A 16,691-nucleotide genomic window follows, 5' to 3' on the forward strand; every position below is an offset into this window, starting at 1 on the left:
TCCAACTCTTGAGGCTTTTTCTGCTCCCCGATTCCTGGCCATTGCTTTCTTAGTTTCCTGGGTTCCTTGGTTGCCAGCCATGGAAGTTAAGTAGATTTGAAAGTGCTTTCAATTTGTAATGTAAACATACCCTCTCCTTCCCCATTGTAAACTACATGATACAAACTTGTGCAAAGAAGCCCTGATGGCGGTGTTTGTTTGTTAAGTTAAATGCCAGTTGGGATGGGGGGTTGTGGGGAAGTTTGGGCAGGAGGGAGGAATGGTGGCTGGTATTCTGTATGCAGCTTGGAAGGCAATTTATTTATTTATTACATTTATATCCAGCCTTTTTTCCTCCAAGGAACCCAAGGCAGCATACATAAGTCCATTGAGTCCAACTCCCTATTCCCTGCATTGAACAGGGGGCTTGACTCGATGGCCTTATAGGGCCCTCCCGACTCTACTGTTCTATGATTCTCCTCTCCATTTTAGCCTGTGTACGACCTACCCTATGAGGTAGGTTGGGCTGAGAGTCTGTGACTGGCCCAAAGTCATCCAGTCAGCTTCCGTGTCCAAGTGGGGACTAGAACCTGGATCTCGCCAGTTTCAGTCCAATACCCTAGCCCCTACACCACACTGGCAATTGGATTTGGAGCAGAAAAATGGCAGCTGCAAAAGGGAGAAGTATCACCTCTCATTTTGCCACTCAAAACCACACCTTGCCAGTTGTGCAGGAACAGTGCATGCATCCAGGAACAGGGGCAGAGAGGCAAGGAGAAGCAACATCTAAAAAAAAGAGGGAGAGACAGCCACAGATATAAGCAGTCACAGACATGACAGACAAGAGGGTCCTGCAACAAAATGTTGTGGTACAGAGCTTTTTAGGATACTCCATTCCATCCTCCACCCCTAGTTTTCCATGCTCACTTTTCTTGCTCACTCCTCCTTCCGCTGTTTGTAGGATAATTACCCTATATATCTATATTGATATATAACTTCTGCAAATCTGGGTTTCTACTGAGCTGGCTGATGCCCTCTTTTGTGTATGGATAGTGCCTTTTTTGGCTACAAAAGGGTTCATACTTTGAGAATGCATTTGCTATAAGTATCTTATATATATGGGCATAGCTGGGAGTGATTCAGAGAACCCTCGGGTGCTCAAGGAACCCCTGGGTGGGAGTGACAGAGATGAGCAAGAGAAGTACAGGCAGGAGAGGAGTGTAGGCAGAGTGAGAGATGGACAAGAGACATATAGGCATGGGGGGAGGAAAGAAAAAGGGTTTCCCATGATCCCCTGACTGGGTAGCTAGGAGGCAAAGTTGCTTGTGTTAGAATTTACCAGCCTAAACATTGGCTGCTGGATTTCAGTGTTCCTCTTGCTCTTGTTCCTCCAGCCTAATGAATCATGGGAACACAAGTGATGTCTCCGAATTATCCCTCCGTGGCTTCGCCATCCAGCCCGAGTTCCAAGCTCTCCTCTTCCCCCTCTTCCTCTCCATCTACCTGCTGACCCTCCTGGGAAACATCACCATCATCTCCTTGATCTACTCCAATAACCAACTCCTCCAGGCTCCCATGTATTTCTTCCTCAGCTACCTTGCCCTAGCCGATGTAGGTTTCACCACCACCACCGTCCCCAAAGCACTGGAGAACTTGTTGTCTCAGGAAAAGACCATCTCTTACCATGGCTGCCTGATCCAGATGTACTTCTACATGATCTTTGGCAATGCAGACAGCTTCCTGCTGTCTTCCATGGCCTACGATCGCTATGTGGCCATCTGCCATCCACTACACTATTCTGCCCTGATGAGCCACAAGCGGTGCCTCCTTCTGGCAGCTGTGTCCTGGGCTATCCCCATCATCCACTCATCGCTGTATACCTTTTTGATGTCCCGCATTTCCATTTGTGAACATAGCGAGATCCCACATTTCTTCTGTGACATTTACCCTGTTCTGGACATCTCTTGCTCTGATACCAGCATCATCCAGCTGATGCTGATGACTGAAGGAGTGGTGGAGGTCCTGGGGCCATTTGTGCTGACTGTCTTCTCCTATGCATTCATCTTCTACGCCATCATGAAGATCCCATCTGCCACTGGGAAGTGCAAGGCTTTCTCCACGTGTGGGTCCCACATAGTTGTGGTGACGTTGTTCTATGGCACCGTAAGCTGGGTCTATTTCAAGCCACATTCAAAGACCCAGGACCGTTCGGACACTGTGGCTGCTGTGATGTATACCATGGTAACCCCCATGCTGAATCCCTTCATCTACAGCCTCAGGAACAGTGAGATGAAAGCAGCCGTGAGGAAGTTCATTAGGCAGCGTTTCCATTAAGTTCTTTCTTTAATTGAGTTTGAAAATAATACAAAACAGACACTGATGATGAAGCTAGCAGTCTTACATTGCATCATTCCAGAATTTGAATTGTGCAGGTTGAGGAGCAAGGGTCACCAAACGTGTATGAGCATATGCAATAACTGGATACTGAACTTCTTTAAATAAATCTCAGTTTTCCAGTCCTTTTATAAGTCTCAGTCAACATGTCAGCTTTTCAGAAAGATCAATTTTCCATATCCTGTTCATCCATTTTTTTTTATTGATGGTCTGGTGCATTTCCAATTTAATGCAATCTCAAGTTAGGCAGCTGCAAGCATGACAGCGATCAAGTCTTTGTAATTTCACGTATTGTAGAAAGAACTTGGTTCCAAATGTCTACAATTAAATGGAGATAATTGCCATCACACCAGCAATTTATTGCACATTCACCATGCCTGGTATGTAGTTTTACAGTCTGATACTCACATGACATCGTTCATGTCCTGTACTTATTTCACCTCTTCCCCTCCATGTTTCATTTCTTTTTGAAGCAGGGAAAGTCTGGATTATTTCCCCTCTATGTGAAATAAATGCATTCTTCCTCCTGTCTGTTGGTGTTGCATTCTAGTAGACCAGACCATTCTTTGTTGGGGGCTTGTGTGTCTAAGGGCAGTCTCTCTCTAAAAAAAGAGAGGAGAGTGGTGCGGTTCTCCACCCAACTGTGAAGGGGGAGGGAGAGAGGTCCCATTTAATTCTATGTTCTTACTCCTGAGTAGGCAGCTCCCTAATTTTTAAAGATCAAAATTGGCACAGTGATAGATCTTAAGTAAGACTTTCAACATGCAAAGTTTGAATCAGATCGGTTCATTCCTTGATTTTTAAAGGATTTTTTAAAATTCCCCCTAAACACTTTTCCTGATAGTCCATCAGTGCAAAGGATCAATTTTCCTTTTCTTTGATCATGCAAAGCTGTGCATCTTCAAGTTCATAAAATAGAGGGTGAACAGGAGTGGGGAAGTCCAATAGACTCCCAGTTGGCCTTGCATCTGGGAAAATGGGCACCTGAATGATTTGCATGTCCAAGGTGGAATCCAGAGCTGCATCCAGATCTAAAGGGAGTCATATTGGGGCTGAGAAGGGATGAGGCAGATTGGAGCTGATTCGGAAGTTATTTATTGATCTCTGAAGTGGGTTGGGGGAGGTGTCCATGCACAGCCCTAATTAAAACACCAGGTGGACAGGAGAGCTAAAGATCTCGATATCCATCCTGGTTGCACTCTACCTCTTCCCACCCTATTTTCATTAGTTTTGTAAATCTCTCAGTTTATGGCAGAAGGAGCCTAAGGCCTTAGCTAGACCTAAGGTTTATCTTGGGATCATCCCGTGGTAATCCCTGTTCATGTAAATGACACACAGGGGATCCCAGGAGCAGGCAGTGACGACCCTGGGACGATCCCGGGATAAACCTCAGGTCTAGCTAAGGCCTTGGTCTCATGGATAGCAGAGCAAAGAATACTTCTTTTGGCCCTTAGCAAAATTTTGAAGTTTGGTTCATAGCAGTAATGGTAAAATTATGTGCAATCATCTCTTGTAGAGACAGAATGGTGAGTTTAATGTAAACAAGACTAGTCAGATGAACGTTTGGAATGAAATTGAGAGACTGTTACAAGTTCTAAATGATGTCTTTTCAAAATGTTTTCTTGCAAGTGATCTGCTTTGTTCATAAAAATAAATCAATTAAAATAAACAAATACATTATTTGTCTTACTGCTTTCCCAACAATTTAAGTCCTGGCATGCATATGGTGAACCAAGTCATGACAGCAGCAACAGTGAGGGAAAATGAGATCAAGATGAGGTTCTCTGTGTATTTTCTGATTCTACAACAAAAGCAGAGGATTTAGTACTAGCCACAGCATTCTGCAAAGTTCTAGCTCTTATGGCTGCAAATATAAGAATATAACCATTGTCTGATGGAATCTAGACAGGTGCTCAGTAGGGTGGCTAGTTGTCAGGAAGGGTGGAAATTTAATGCCCTGCATGGTTCCTTATTCCTCCATATGACTAGCAAAAGATGAAATTACACAACAGAAGCAAATGTCAGCAGTGTTTTGAGGCATGGTGCCATCAGTGTGGTGATGTCACAGAGAAACAGAGCTAGCATCATTTGAGTATGGTATAGATGTGCTAGATAAGTACCTGGAAACAGCAGTGGGCTGAGGGTGTATCCTGACAAGATGGAGTCACTGTGGAGGCGCAATTCCCATATCCACAGATTGGGTAGGTCACCTGTTTGGGACAGGGTCAAACTTCTAGTTACCGAGCCCACCTGAGCCTCCAGTGACAAAGGTGATTTGAGGAATACCGCCAGACCATAAAATTGGTGGTCTGTTGGTACTCCTCAAATCATCTTTGTCACTGGAGGCTCAGGTGGGCTTGGTGACTAGAAGTGCCTTTTACCACTTTTGGTTGGTATGACACCTATGTCCGTTCCTGTGTAGAGATAGTCTGGCCACAGGGATCCATGCATTGGTATTCTCAATGAGCTCTGTGTGTAGCTTCCCTTGAGATTTGTTTGGAAACTGCAGGTAGTGCAGAATTTAGTGGCTAAGGTTGCTGAGTGGGGAAGCCTACCACAAGCATATTACACTTTTTCTCAGAGAACTCCAGTGGCTGCCCATATATTATCAGGTCAGGTTCAAGGTAATGTCATCACTGACATAAAAGGCCATAAAAAACTTTGGGCTAGGCTATCTGAGCAAGAACCTATTGTCCTTTTCCTGTATCATCCTGCCCATTCACTGAGATCTACAGAACCAATCTACAGCTTTTTGGTTGTTCTGATTGCCTGGCACAATAAGGGTGATAACATTCAACCACAAAAGGACTTAGAAATGTAAAATAGATGCAATATATTAGAGATATGAATGATATATACAACATATATATATATATAGTTTGTAATCAATCTACAGAACAAATTCTCATAGCTGGTACATATTCTTAAATCCCTTCAAAACAAATCCACCAGTGCAAAACCTCCACAATAACAATTAGTAAGGAAAACAGAAAAAATGTCCAATGTTACCAGCACTGAAGTTCACAGTAGCATTTTACATTTTTACAAAACTGCCTAAGAGCAAAAATTTTAAAATAAATAGTTCAGAAGTATATCACTCATGCACAAAGACAGACGTATAGATGACATTCATAAGGTGTCTATCAAACATTTGTAATGAAGCATCTAATAGAGAATCTATTAAACATTCATGATAAGACATCCAATCATTTCATAATAATGCATCTAATAAATGATTTCATAATAAGGCATCTAATAAACAGTTGTCCGGTACATGTCCTGTTTAAAAAAATCTTTGTCAGTTGGACGCTGTAAATGATATAAAAATACCTCTCTCAGCATTGGTAACCAGTCACATGAGTTGTCATATACTACATCCAATACAAAAAATCAGAATATATTGGCCTCACCAACTTGTTCACAAAGGGAGCCGTGGCTGTACATTTAGGGTGGAACCCTCCAACATGGTCTATGAAAGAACATAATAAAACTTACAGTTATAGTTATAAAATATCCCAAACCTAAATTGGTTATATAAAACTGTACAAAAAACTATCAAGGCTTACCACCATATCATTTACACATTTCAAACTGCCAGATAATGCTCTTAACTACTTGAAGAGGTTTCAAAAGCTCCCAGTTCTTATAAAGTGTAGTTAAAGTAGCTTAATTGGCTAATAAATCACTTCTAAGGGAGGAAAGCTGTGAGATCTAGGCTGGCGTTAAGTCCAAAAGGTTGAACACAATTAAGCTGATGAATCCACTCAGCTTCCTTTTGAAGAAGCTATTTGTTCAAATTACAATGGTTATACTGAAGGGGAAAGATCCTGTCAATAACTAAAAACTGAAAATCGTAATATAGATGATGATGCTCAATTAAATGCTGGACTAATGGTGCCTCTGTTATCCTATTTCTGAGTTTGGAACGATGTTCAATGATTTGTGCACGTACACTCCGCATAGTTTTGCCCACATAAATCAAACGACATGGACAGATAATGATGTAAACCACCTGTGAGAAATAAAGAGATATGTTACTTTTTCAATAAAGTTAATGCCAATATATATTCAATAAAGCTAATGCCAATATATATTCAATAAAGCTAATGCCAAAATGTATATTATGATTTTGTTAGAGTGTGGGCCAATGGGGCAGGGTCTTGCTACTGAGAATATATGGTTGAAAATAGCTTCAGCCTAGAAACACTGATCTTCGCTGAGGCATAATTAATGGACAGGGAAGGGCCCAAACAGGTGCAAAGCGCCGTTAGACTATTCAGTTGAAGTAAAAGAGAATAATACGGAACTTGTGGTTAGACTAGTGGTCAGAAGAAGTGACAAAACTGAAACATACATCTGTTGTTTTTGAACTTATGACTTTTGTGGTTACCTGATGGGTGGAGGGATGATCAAGAGCAATAAAGTGGGTAGGCCCAGATAAATCAAACCTATATTTGGGCATAAGTAAATAGAGATGGGTGGAATATTAAATGAAATGAAAAAGCAAGTAATCAAAGGCGGGACAAAGCTGCGTGCCGGGATAGGCTGTAACCCCACAAGTCTCTGACCAATCACGAGACGGGGAGGGACCTCTTCGGCCGGGTGTAGGGTATAAGATGTCTTGACATGTGCTTAGAGGGTGTGCCTACTTTGCTGGACACCCAGACTTGCAATTCTGTATCAATAAAGGTAACAGAGTGCTTTCACCATTGTCCTTGAATCTTTATTCAAATCGCATTTCTAACAATTTGGGGGCTCGTCCGGGATCAAGCCATCGTGGCTGCTGGCCATCGGTGCCAGACACAGGGAAGACGCGTCCTGCTGAAGTTTTGGCAGCCCCTCTGGCCAACACCGAGGGTCAGTGGCCTGACTGGCAAAATCCTGGAACATTTGGACTGGTGAAACCACTTAGGGATTCAAGTGTAGGCACTGCATCGACCAGGCAACTTCGTGCACGAACCAAGGTAAAAAAATTGACTATTAAGTATTACCTTGGTGGTCGGGATGGTGGGTGGATGGGGAGTGGAGAGTCCTGATTGATGTCTGAGACGTGCCCACGAGGCACGAAGCGAGTTCGGAGTCTGGATCCGCGGTTCCATTTCTTCGCGAGAAGTATGGCCGGAGAAAGACAAAGCGATTGAACGATTGACTGTTGTGTGACGTCTCCACGTTTCTTGGGTTGATTTGGTGGTTCGCGCTTAGCCCCACTTGGGTTGATTTGGCGGTTCATACTTAGTGGTTCGCGCTTAGCCCCACTTGGGTTGATTTGGCGGTTCATACTTAGTGGTTCGCGCTTAGCCCCACTTGGGTTGATTTGGCGGTTCGCACTTAGCCCTGAGGAATTTCCACACCCTGAGTGGACTATTTGTAGGAGTTACTTGGTCCAGGGTCCAGGGTTACACCATGGGAAATAAAGTGCCTAAAAAGGAGAAAGGACCATATGAGTCTCTCCAGGGTCATGACATTCCTCCTGATAGTCCGTTGGGGAGGATGCTGATGTCATGGGAATATTTATCTTGCACAAAAGAGAAAGATAGGAAGAAGATGATTAAATATTGTTGTTTAGAATGGTCAAAGAAAACCATAGAACCCCCTAGTGTTTTCTGGCCAAAATATGGGTCTGATGAAGCCTGGGTGTCAGACTTTAAACTTCTATGTTAACAATAAAACTCCAGGATCACAAGAAAACGTATGCCTCTTGTTGGATGACTAAAGATAATAAGGAGCAGTTAATACCCCTAAAAATCCACAGGAAGAAGAAGGAAGTCAAAATACCAAAGACTCCTGAATTTAAAATCCTGAATTTAAAATAGGAACCGTTAAATTGACTGCCTCCTCCTTATGTATTTCTGCCTAACCAAGCTGGTAACATAGTGCCAAATGCACCATGAACAAAGGGGGGGGGCAGAAGAGGAGGGAGAAAAATAGAAGAGAAAGAATAGAATAGAAACTCCAGGTGTGCCTGTGTCAAAACCTGGAAATTGCCATATGCATAAGCCCTGTATGTGGCTTGATTGTGGTTATAAGAACATTGCAGTTAGATTCACCAAGTTAAAATCAGACTGCCCAGAAATAGTAAAAACATTACTATTAACATTACTTATAAAGAAAACATGTAAAATTTATAAGATGCCATCTAAGTTAAAGTTAAAAAGATTAGTGACTTTGAGTCAAGAAGATTGGCCACTCTTCACCAGAGTAACCTACATTACCGTGGCCTGCCGAAGGTTTATTTGAAACAGATAGGCTCACGCACTTGAAATATTATTTAGAAGGAGTGGGGGGAAACCCTCTCCTTTTCCTGTACTAGCAGCAGTTGTGGTTAGACGGCCAGAGGTAAAAAGACTTCAAGCCAACATGCCAACTCCCAGAAATAAAAGTGCTAGGTTATTTGCTATCCCTTCGTCCATAAGAATTCGAAGGTTAAGCATACCCGATTTGAGTAGAGCAGATACAGAACATAGAAAACTTTATTTGTCTAGACAGGTGGCCCAACCAAATGTGATGGGCTACTTGAACAGTGAGCTTGAAAAGACTTTGAAAAGCAAATGCAAGCTTTCTATTTGGACTTGTCATTTAGGAGTCCTTGGCCAAGATCCAAAGAGTCAGAATAGAAAAAGTGAGAAGTTTATTAGACTCTAGCATTAATAATAAATGCTCCCTGTAAATTGTTTCCTGTGCTAAAATTTTGCTGCCCCAAATCAAGCTCCAGTCAGAGCTTACCAGCTTTAGAATTCAGCTGATAATTAGAATTCTTGAACAGAGATTACTTAGGCCTTATGGTCTACCTAGAAAACCCTTCCCCACTGGAGAACTTGTTTTAACAGAAGCAGACCTCCAGTTGTCAGATTTGTGAAAAGAAGAATAAAAAAAGCCACACCTAAAACCCAAAATTTCTCCAGCGTTCAAGAGAAAGAATGAGACAATATTCTTTTTTTTTTAAAAAAAAAAAAAAATTAATTTTGTCACCAAGAATTGGCAAGACGTGGCTAAGAAATTACAAAAAGTTGAAAGATAGAATGATCTAAAGCAGCCACCTGAAGCGGCAGATCTCGCCAGCCTGGCCCCCCTTCTCATGCAGCAGGGGGGGGGGAGCTCGCAAGGCAGACGCTGGCTGGCTGGCTGGCTGCACGGCTCTGCCTCCTTGGAAGGGGAGGGGAGCTCACTAGACCAGATCTGAGGAGAAAGAAGAGGAAGAGGAGAAACGCTTAAAACACCGCGTGTGCGTGCGCAAGAAGCAGGATGGCGGGGGATGCTTGCCCTCTACGCCTGGGCTGGTCTCCTTAGGAACAGGGGTTGTCTAGGTCTGGGGGACTAGCTCCCGAGGAGACATCCCCCTTCGCAGATCGAAGGCGAAGGGACTGGCGTTACCCGACACCCCCTGCCCTTGTCGGTCTCCCTAAGAGCAAGACTTTGAGGAGTTAGATTCTTTTCTTGGAAGTGAGGGAAAGTCACCGTGACTCTTTTTGTTTTTAAGGAGGGAAATGGAGTAAGAAGAAAAAAGCAGAGCCACCCCTTTTTCCCTTCTAAAGTGTTCAAGGAGAAGCAGACACCACTAAGGAAATGCCTGCTCCCCTGATATGCTTCCTGCCAAAAATGCAGAGAAGGGCAACTAAAATGATGAAGGGTCTAGAGCATCTCCCTTACGAGGGAAGGTTGCATCAACTGGGATTGTTTAGTTTAGAAAAGGGAAAAGGGAAAGGGGAGGCTGAGGAGAGATAGGATAGAGGTGTATAAAATGACGCATGGTATAGAAAATATGGATAGAGAGACATTTCTCTCTCTCTAAAAATATTAGAACCCAGTGGAGTCATCCCATGAAGCTGAGTGGTGGGAGATCCAGGATAGAACTCACTACCACAAGATGTATTGATAGCCACCAATTTGGATAGCTTCAAAAGCAAGTTGAATAAATTCCTAGAAGTAATAATAATAATATATTATCAATACCTACTAGCCCTGATGGTTGTGTGCTATCTCTAATATTCAAGACAACAAGCCTGTGTGCACCAGTTGCTGAGGAACATGGATAGGAGGGTGCTGTTGCACTGTGTCCTGCTTGTTCATCCCTGGCTGATAGCTGGTTGGCCACTGTGTGAACAGAAGTGCTGCTGGATGGACCCTTGGTCTGATCTAGCATGGCTCTTCTTATGTTCTTATGTTTTAAATTTTGTGCTTTTTATTTTTTTTTCTATAAAACATCTGTTCTTAAAAATCAAAGTTACCAATTGGGGGGGGGGGTGCCAGTAGCTCACTTTGCCTAAGGCGCAAATTAGTCTGGCACCAGCCCTGACTAGATACAAAATGGTTTAAAAATGAAAGTACTTCTAAGAACAGATCTGGATGAAATGTGCTATCAAGCAAATAACTGATTTGCTCCTGAATGAGCCTTTCAGTGAAATTTTAGAGAAATCTGCACTGCTGCTTTTAAGGCGTTTTGAAGCACTTTGAAAATGTTCATTTGAAAACTGTATATGCAGCGTGTTCTGGACCCCAGCAGTTGTCAGAACTGTGGGGGGGGCACCTTAGGGCGCTTTGGAGCAGTAGTGTAGATCCTGCCCAGGTGCTGGGAAGATATGCGAGGAAAGAGGGGCCTCAAAGAAGCCAAGGAGATGGACCTAAATGTTAATAGTGTAAAAAGAAAAGCCATTTCCAAAACCAGTGCTGGCTAGGGCAGAGAAGTGGGGTCAAAGTAAATACTGTCCTGAGACACAAGCCCCAGAGCCTAGAGATGAGCAATCCTGAACCCCAAAAAACTACACCCTCCAGTTTAGAGTGTTAGCATTTAACGAGGTTAAAGTGAAATCAAAGTTGAAATAAAACAACCCAAACCCCTACAATGAGCTTACCAACTTGTAGAGAATGATTTATTGAAATGGCTGCGGTGTGATTGTTCAGCAACAGCCAGTAGCAAGTTTCCGCCTTGTCTGGGAGCAGGTGCTGCATCTGCTTTGTGTGTAGAAAGTTTTTTTATCAAATCAGAGATTGACTTGATATGAATAGATATTGCATGGAGAATCCAGATAAATCTATTACCTTGAATCCAGGTATCTTGTTTTCTTTGTTGAGAGCAACATATCTGAGATCCACATGATTGAAAAGTTGAAATTTAAAAACCACTCCCAGGCAAGAGTGAGGTTGCCTTGATAACACCAGATTGCAAACAGGAAATGTTGTAGTTTCGTCAAGCTGACAAAAAAGAGGAAGTAGATACTTGTAATAGAGAATCATAGAATAGCAGAGTTGGAAGGGGCCTACAAGGCCATCGAGTCCAACCCCCTGCTCAGTGCAGGAATTCACCCTAAAGCATCTCTGACAGATGGTTGTCCAGCTGCCTCTTGAATACCTCTAATGAGGGAGAGACCACAGCCTCCCTAATAGAGGTTGTGTTTGTTCTGTCCCAGGTATGAAGCATAAAATAGATTATTTTTGATAAAGCAAAGGGCTTATCTATAAATATCCACACTAACGTTCAATGTTCCTTTTCAATTTGCTACGTAGCTAGACTAATTTGTAAACCTAAGAATTTCAAGACAGCTGTGGGAGGCCCAAGGGCCAAATAGCCCTCTCATTGAGAAATTGTTTGAAAGAATCTTAATTTCAAAAATATAGTTGTCAAAGAAAGATAGAAAAATAGTGTGTGGATATCTTATGGTGTTAAGCCAATTGCATCCTGAGACTTAATTAAGAATTATGTAATATGTATAGAGTTTTTAAAAGTAATTGAATTTACTAATGCTGTAGAGAGACTTGAATGTTCAGTTACCTTAACTACTTTTGTTATGGTAAAATAACTGATTTCCCCTTACCCCTTCGCCCAATCTCTTCTCTCCCGTCCTTCTTCCAAGATTCCTCATTTTCCTTTCCCAAAATGCCACCCTTGGGTGATTTCTAAATGATTTAAATTGAATAAAATAGACCCCCTGCTCCTAGGTGGGAGAGAGGGGTCTCATTTGCCTATTTGGGTGGGGTCGGTTGCTCAGGGTTGGGGACAGGCCCTAGCTGCTGGTTAAAAAAAAACCAGGCGCTTGACACACACACACACCTCTTGTTTCTCCTTCCCCACAGCTCAGTGGGAAACCGGGAAGAGAAATAAGAGGTAAGAAGCATGCCCATTGGAAAGAATGTCAAGCGCCAAAAAGGGAAACCGGGGAGGGAGTGGTTAACAGGTATTGGTTGAGGATGGTGGAGTATGTGACAAGAAAGTCTCAAGATTCATTGCTAGGAGAATCATGTAATGGTGAAGTTTGCAAGGTTGATGGGTTCACTCACCCATCTAGGCATGTTGGGAGGGCAGGGAAGAAGGATCAGTTGTGACAATCTAAACAAGCACTGTTCTGAATCTTTTCCCTTACATTGCCAAGGGGGGAGAGAGACCTTTGTATAAAGTGATTTTTTTTAGTACCACCTTGAATCTAAGAAACTAGTTTTAATTCTTTCCTGTCTTAAAATAGACTGAATAGAAAACAGAGTGATTTATAATTAGAACCATAAGATTGTTTGATGAGAAATCCCAAACTAATGAGTGTGCAAGAAGATTTCTTCACAGGTTTTCACAGCACCAGACCTAGAAGCCACAGGTCTGCTGCCTGATACCAAATTAAAACAACAGAAGTTATGAGCTGGAAGCAAGAGAGTTTGGACCCTTGTTCCTGACTGACCACTGTAATTGTTCAAAGCACTTGAACAACTAGCAAGTATTTGACTGTCCAACACATATAGAAATGTTTGGAGAATCTATAGCTGTAAGACTGTCTCTATCAAGGAAGAAATAATCTGTTGTGTTCTAAGCCTACACAGACTGATAGCCCAAATCTAAAAAGTCCAAGCAACATATGTGAAAAGCTGAACCTTGGATGCCATGGAAGTGATCCAGATGACCCATTTGTACCAGAGACTGAGAGTTGTCCAAATCTGATCGAGAAGTTAAAAGACGAAGCAAGCTGCCAGGAGGAAGTTGGAAAGCCCCCTGTGAGCACTAAAGACAGGTGTCCAGTAGAAGGAGATTGCTGAAGAGCCCCCTCCATGGAACGACATCTGGTCAATCAGCATAGCTGTCTTTGTAAACTCAGATCAGAGATATTCCTGAGATAACGAAGCATAAAAATCCTCGCAACGAAAAGTAAAACGACTTAGGACAACGCCATAGCATTCTTTAACAGTGAGAGTGTGTGCATAGAGATAAGTAATGGTCTAAGAACATGTGGTCCAGTCAAGAATACATCTTTATATACTGTGGTGAAAAAGATAACACAGGGTGAATAAAGAGGAGGGATTTGTGAGAAATAAAGAGATATGTTACTTTTTCAATAAAGTTAATGCCAATATATATTCAATAAAGCTAATGCCAATATATATTCAATAAAGCTAATGCCAAAATGTATATTATGATTTTGTTAGAGTGTGGGCCAATGGGGCAGGGTCTTGCTACTGAGAATATATGGTTGAAAATAGCTTCAGCCTAGAAACACTGATCTTCGCTGAGGCATAATTAATGGACAGGGAAGGGCCCAAACAGGTGCAAAGCGCCGTTAGACTATTCAGTTGAAGTAAAAGAGAATAATACGGAACTTGTGGTTAGACTAGTGGTCAGAAGAAGTGACAAAACTGAAACATACATCTGTTGTTTTTGAACTTATGACTTTTGTGGTTACCTGATGGGTGGAGGGATGATCAAGAGCAATAAAGTGGGTAGGCCCAGATAAATCAAACCTATATTTGGGCATAAGTAAATAGAGATGGGTGGAATATTAAATGAAATGAAAAAGCAAGTAATCAAAGGCGGGACAAAGCTGCGTGCCGGGATAGGCTGTAACCCCACAAGTCTCTGACCAATCACGAGACGGGGAGGGACCTCTTCGGCCGGGTGTAGGGTATAAGATGTCTTGACATGTGCTTAGAGGGTGTGCCTACTTTGCTGGACACCCAGACTTGCAATTCTGTATCAATAAAGGTAACAGAGTGCTTTCACCATTGTCCTTGAATCTTTATTCAAATCGCATTTCTAACACACCCTCTCTGTGGAACGATTAGAAAAGTATCTTAAATCAAAGGTTAGATTATCCGTGGGATGTTGAAAGTTCTTGATTTGTAGTGCCAGGTCGCACACTGAGCAACCCCCACATCTATAATGTCCTTTAATGTTATGTGTGGGTTTTTTTGGAGGGTCTATATCTGAACATATAAGATAATCTCTAAGATTCTTAGTCCTTTTCCAACCAATCCATGGTGGAACAGCACATCCTGGGAGATGGTTAATAATGTGCCAATGCTGTTGGATAATGGCGTGTGCAGATGGTGAGTACTCAAATGCACACGTGAGTCGGTCACTGATTGGACGTGTAGATCTAGTTAGTAGAGTGTTCCTGGAAATGGCGTTCACGCGTCGTTTGGCCTCAGTAATAACCTTATGGGGGTATCCCCTATCTGCTAGTGATTGTCGAAATTTAAGTTTTTGATCATGAAAATTTGAACGATCCGTTGAAATGCGTTTGAAGCTAAAAAGTTGGCCCACTGGAAGATTATTACGTAAATGGGGAGGATGGAAAGACGAAAAATGGAGAAGGGAATTCCTATCCGTAGGTTTTACAAAAGTCCTAAAGCATAGCGCATTATTTTTCCGATATGTAATTGTGTTCAAAAAGGATATGGACCTGCTATCACTCTGAAAGGTAAATTTAATATGATCATGAAGTGTGTTAATCCAAGTTTTAAAAACCTCGAAGGAGTTTGGATTTTTATAGATCAAAAAGATATCATCTATAAAACGCTTATAGAGAAAGGCATGGGGTGGGGGTGGGGGGAAGCAGGGTAAGAAGCAAACATTAAGAGGCCATTTCAGGCCTTGATTGCATGTGGGGAGCAGTGCACACACTTTTCAGGCCTCCAGAAAGTGCTCATGGCTGAGAGGATATCTGTGCCTGCTGAAATTCCCTTTTCTATGCAAGTGTTAAAGATACAGGAGCCCTGTCCTCCTTTCCATATGGTCACCCTAGTTTTGGAGCCCATCTGTGGAAAAAGTTGCTGGGAAGGAAGGGGTTTTGAGGAGAAGGTATGGAAGGGAAGGGGTTAAGCAACCACCCTTCCCACTCCTTCTCCACATGTAATTGCATCCCATTTTACATGCTTTTGGCCATGATTTATGTTCTAAAACTAGGTTTGTCAACTCATGAAAAATAAACTTCCGGGACTGAGGCAGAATCTAGTGGAGTGAAGGTGAGGAGCTCAACAGAGGAAAAGGGAAAGCTGTAAATATCAGTCAACAGGGGGAAATGGCCTCCTCTGTTAAAAACATACATACATACATACATACATAATCTGGCAACCAGCCAAAAGGCACCTGCCCGCATGGCCATACCTGCAAACTAGGGTGGCCACTTGTGGATCACCCCAAAAGAGGATTGCATATGCTAATTTATATGTATAGACACTAATTTAAGGAGTAATACAGGGGCCTTGTTCAGAAGACACCTTAAACCATGACTTTAACCATGGTGCTTAAGCCAGAAAGCTGGGCTGTGTTCAGAAGACACATTAAACAATGGCTTTAACTATACTTAAAGTCATTGTGGTTAAATCTGTGGTTTAAGGTGTCTTCTGAACGGGGCCAGGAACTCTTGTCATAGAAATACAGTACCTCTTGTCATAGTGTGAAAGATTGTGACCGGGTGACCTGCTGGATAGCTATACGCCACTGCCTTGGAAGAGCGTCTGCTCAGAAGCCTGCAGGCTAAACCTATAAAGCTAGATGGGGGCAGGAGGGAGCGTGGGCTATCTGGCTGGAAAAGCCTGCCCCCCTGCCCTGTGTTCTCACATTTGCCCATCCCAACAACAACAAAAGACTGCCTCTTGCTCCAGCCAATTGGAGCCTTTTCGCAATGTGCATGGATAACCCAGAGCAAAGTTTAAAAAATTGCTGTAAATCGGCACTTTGAAGATGATAATTTCAGGTGTGTGGGGGGTGTAAGGGTAAGGTGAGGGTTAATCGGACCTTGGGACTGGCATGTTTTTTAATGTATGAATTTTATGGTTTTTTATGGTTCTTTAGGAGGGGAGATAAGAACCAGGCAGCTGCATGAGGGGGAGAAGACCGGAGCCAGGCCGATTGTAACTGTCTTGTGTCCTTGAGTGATTAACCATCCTGGACTGAAGTGTGAAGAAACTCCACGCATCAAAGCCGAAGGGAGGGGGGAAGGAGTAAAAAGAATAGTATAAAGACCCCCCTGTGAAGGGAACAGGGAGGCGTCGGCTGAGGCTGGTCGGGGTGACGTATGACTTTGTAGTTTAGTTTGCAGCTTGCTTGTGCTGGGTTCTTACAC

The 16,691-nt window shown here is 42.7% G+C and overlaps 1 protein-coding gene across 1 annotated transcript; it reads left to right on the forward strand.

Annotated features, from left to right (window-relative positions):
- Positions 1 to 1,377: 1,377 nt before the first annotated feature.
- On the forward strand, positions 1,378 to 2,313 carry LOC134394247 (olfactory receptor 1L4-like). The gene has a single exon (XM_063119517.1). The coding sequence runs from the start codon at positions 1,378 to 1,380 to the stop codon at positions 2,311 to 2,313; it is 936 nt and encodes a 311-aa protein (XP_062975587.1).
- Positions 2,314 to 16,691: the final 14,378 nt, after the last annotated feature.

This window comes from Elgaria multicarinata, chromosome 3 (assembly GCF_023053635.1).
Source record: "Elgaria multicarinata webbii isolate HBS135686 ecotype San Diego chromosome 3, rElgMul1.1.pri, whole genome shotgun sequence".
NCBI lineage: Eukaryota > Metazoa > Chordata > Lepidosauria > Squamata > Anguidae > Elgaria > Elgaria multicarinata.

Bases quoted from the DNA above. Each gene is read 5' to 3' on its own strand.
- LOC134394247 (XM_063119517.1), top strand. From the start codon at position 1,378: ATGAATCATGGGAACACAAGTGATGTCTCCGAATTATCCCTCCGTGGC.